Source organism: Penaeus japonicus, unplaced genomic scaffold, assembly GCF_977035675.1.
Source record: "Penaeus japonicus unplaced genomic scaffold, GWHDUDI00000001_assembly GWHDUDI00000003, whole genome shotgun sequence".
In the NCBI taxonomy this organism is placed as follows: domain Eukaryota; kingdom Metazoa; phylum Arthropoda; class Malacostraca; order Decapoda; family Penaeidae; genus Penaeus; species Penaeus japonicus.
Window position 1 is genome coordinate 10,976,058 of NW_028234405.1, and position 2,329 is coordinate 10,978,386.

Below are 2,329 nucleotides of genomic sequence, written 5' to 3' on the forward strand. Positions count from 1 at the left end.
CAGTGTATCTTCCATTAATCTAAAGACCGTCCTACGGGCACAAAATGCCTGAACAAATCCACAGCCAAGTCGTTGTCAGAATTGCTGACGATCTCGATGAAGACAAACCACTCAGGGTAAGTTTTTTTCACAGGCTGCAAATGAATGCAATAACATGACCCTTGATATTTCTGTGCGATGTAGCTGTCTGTTCATGAGAGTTTGTAACTGAAGTTGCTTCCTGTTCTCTTGCCAGATGGTGTCCGCGTCCTCTCGAGGGAAGGAGAAGAAGGTGGAGATGGAGAAGCACAAGCCGCGGGCGGGCCGGGCGGGTCAGGTGTCAGTCATTCTGGACTGGCTCTGCCTGTCCGGGGCACGGGCGGTACGGCAGGCACGCCTCCGGGAACTCGGCATCACGTGCGTAATCAACTGCACGGTAGAGCTGCCTGCCGTGCCGCTAGACGGAGTGGAGGTGGTGACCGTGCCCGTGTCAGACGCCGCGGCGTCGAACCTGTCCAGCTACATGTCTGACATCGCTGACAAGATCGAGGACGAGCGCCGGCGGGGCGGGCGAGTGCTGGTGCACTGCGTGGCGGGAGTGAGCCGCTCCCCGGCGCTCGTCCTGGCCTACCTGGTCAAGCACTGCGACATGAGTCTGCGCGAGGCCTTCCAGCACGCGAGGAAGGCGCGGCCGAACATCCGGCCGAACGCAGGATTCTTCTCGCAGCTGATCGAGTTCGAGCGGGACGTCCGGGGCAGCGCGAGCGTGACGCTGGTGCGCGACGCCACCCTCGGGCTGGCGATCCCCGACGTGTGCGAGGACGAGCTGAAGGTGCTGAGGGACACCCGGTGGGCGCGCATGATCCACGAGCGCAGGAACTTCGAAAGGCTCTACGCATAGGCCTATCCCCTCCCAACAATTTGTCACTGATCTCAGGACGTTCCTCTTTTCTACGAGTTTATCTCTATTGGCGTGTTTCGCCTCCGGAAAAAACACCTTTGTGTGCCCCTTCTGGTTGATCCAGAACTTCAACTCTAACTAAAGGACTGTCCGTTGCGTGTTTCGAAGTATTCGTGTGTGAAAGTGCATGTTGTTCTAACGTCCATTTGAAAGTGATGGAAGACTTCTGCCAGAGAAATCGGCTGTCATTATATCGGAACATTAACTCACGCATTCGCTTGCATATACATAAGTTGCATAACTGCGTTTGCAAAGTATATTGTCTAACAGCGTAACCTAATTGCATTGACGCAAGCATACTAACCGATGATAGGTATCGCTATATCTTGCTGGTATACATTTCGTCTGAATTTCATATAAAGATCGCTTGTATCCCCCTTCTCTATCTTTTTTCTATCTATCTCACTATCTATCTATCAATCTTTCTGTCTGTCTATCTATCTATCTATCTATTTTCTGTCCATCTATCTATTTCTCTATTTGTATCTCTCTCTCTCTCTCTCTCTCTCTCTCTCTCTCTCTCTCTCTCTCTCTCTCTCTCTCTCTCTCTCTCTCTCTCTCTCTCTCTCTCTCTCTCTCTCTCTCTCTCTCTCTCTTTCTTTCTCTCTCTCTCTGTCTCTCTGATCAAGTTAGATACTATGTTAATATCAAACTACATCCAGAGTCTACTTAAGTGTAAAGGAACAGCGTCACCATCTTATCATTCTGTGCAACTCTTTGTCAACTCTCTCTTCTTTTTGCATTGATTGCAAATTTCATATATTTTGTGTGCAAGTGAAAGGAGAAATGCATTTGGCTTTTTATATATATCTAATCTTTTTTTTTTTTTCTTTCTCATTCTTCTATGTCCTCATTTACTCTCTTACTCTCTGTCTTTCCTTTCCTGAGATATTTTTTTAGGTCAGGTCAGGTCAGATCGTTCAGGTATTTGACCTGTGTCTATCGCTGGTCGGTGACATTGCTACTGGAAATGAATGTGAATTATTTTTTTATATGATGAATATGATTAAATAAAAGGCAATTTGAATTTTGTTCATTTCTTTCAATTAGTAATGAAGATCCAAAGAAGATTTGAAATAGATATAGAAAATAGATTCATATCGCTGTGTGTATATATAGTATATCAATATCTTAATTTATCTAATTTTAAAGGTCTTTTATATTTGATTTAAAAAGCAATTTATTTAATACCTAAAAGTAATGTATGACGAATAATCTTTCAGTAATCACAAATGATAAATGCAATAAATAAAAGGAAATATTTATGAATACAGAGTCAATAAAAATGAAATATGTTTTGTTATTGTATATAATCATTTGATATGAAATTTCTGTTTATACATTTTTATCATCCTCCTAAAGCTATAATAATAATGATGATAATAGTAA

At 43.8% G+C, this 2,329-nt stretch overlaps 1 protein-coding gene across 1 annotated transcript in view; it reads left to right on the forward strand.

The window, feature by feature from the left end:
- The window catches only part of LOC122263536 (dual specificity protein phosphatase 18), a 2,743-nt gene extending 772 nt beyond the window's left edge, over nucleotides 1–1,971 (forward strand). Inside the window, exons 1-2 of the mRNA XM_043032001.2 lie at nucleotides 1–116; nucleotides 236–1,971. The exon at nucleotides 1–116 is cut by the window's left edge and continues 772 nt beyond it. Of these exons, the coding sequence (XP_042887935.2) occupies nucleotides 45–116; nucleotides 236–880 (717 nt within the window). The 5' untranslated portion in view covers nucleotides 1–44 and the 3' untranslated portion in view covers nucleotides 881–1,971. The remainder of the gene's footprint in view (nucleotides 117–235) is intronic.
- Nucleotides 1,972–2,329: the final 358 nt, after the last annotated feature.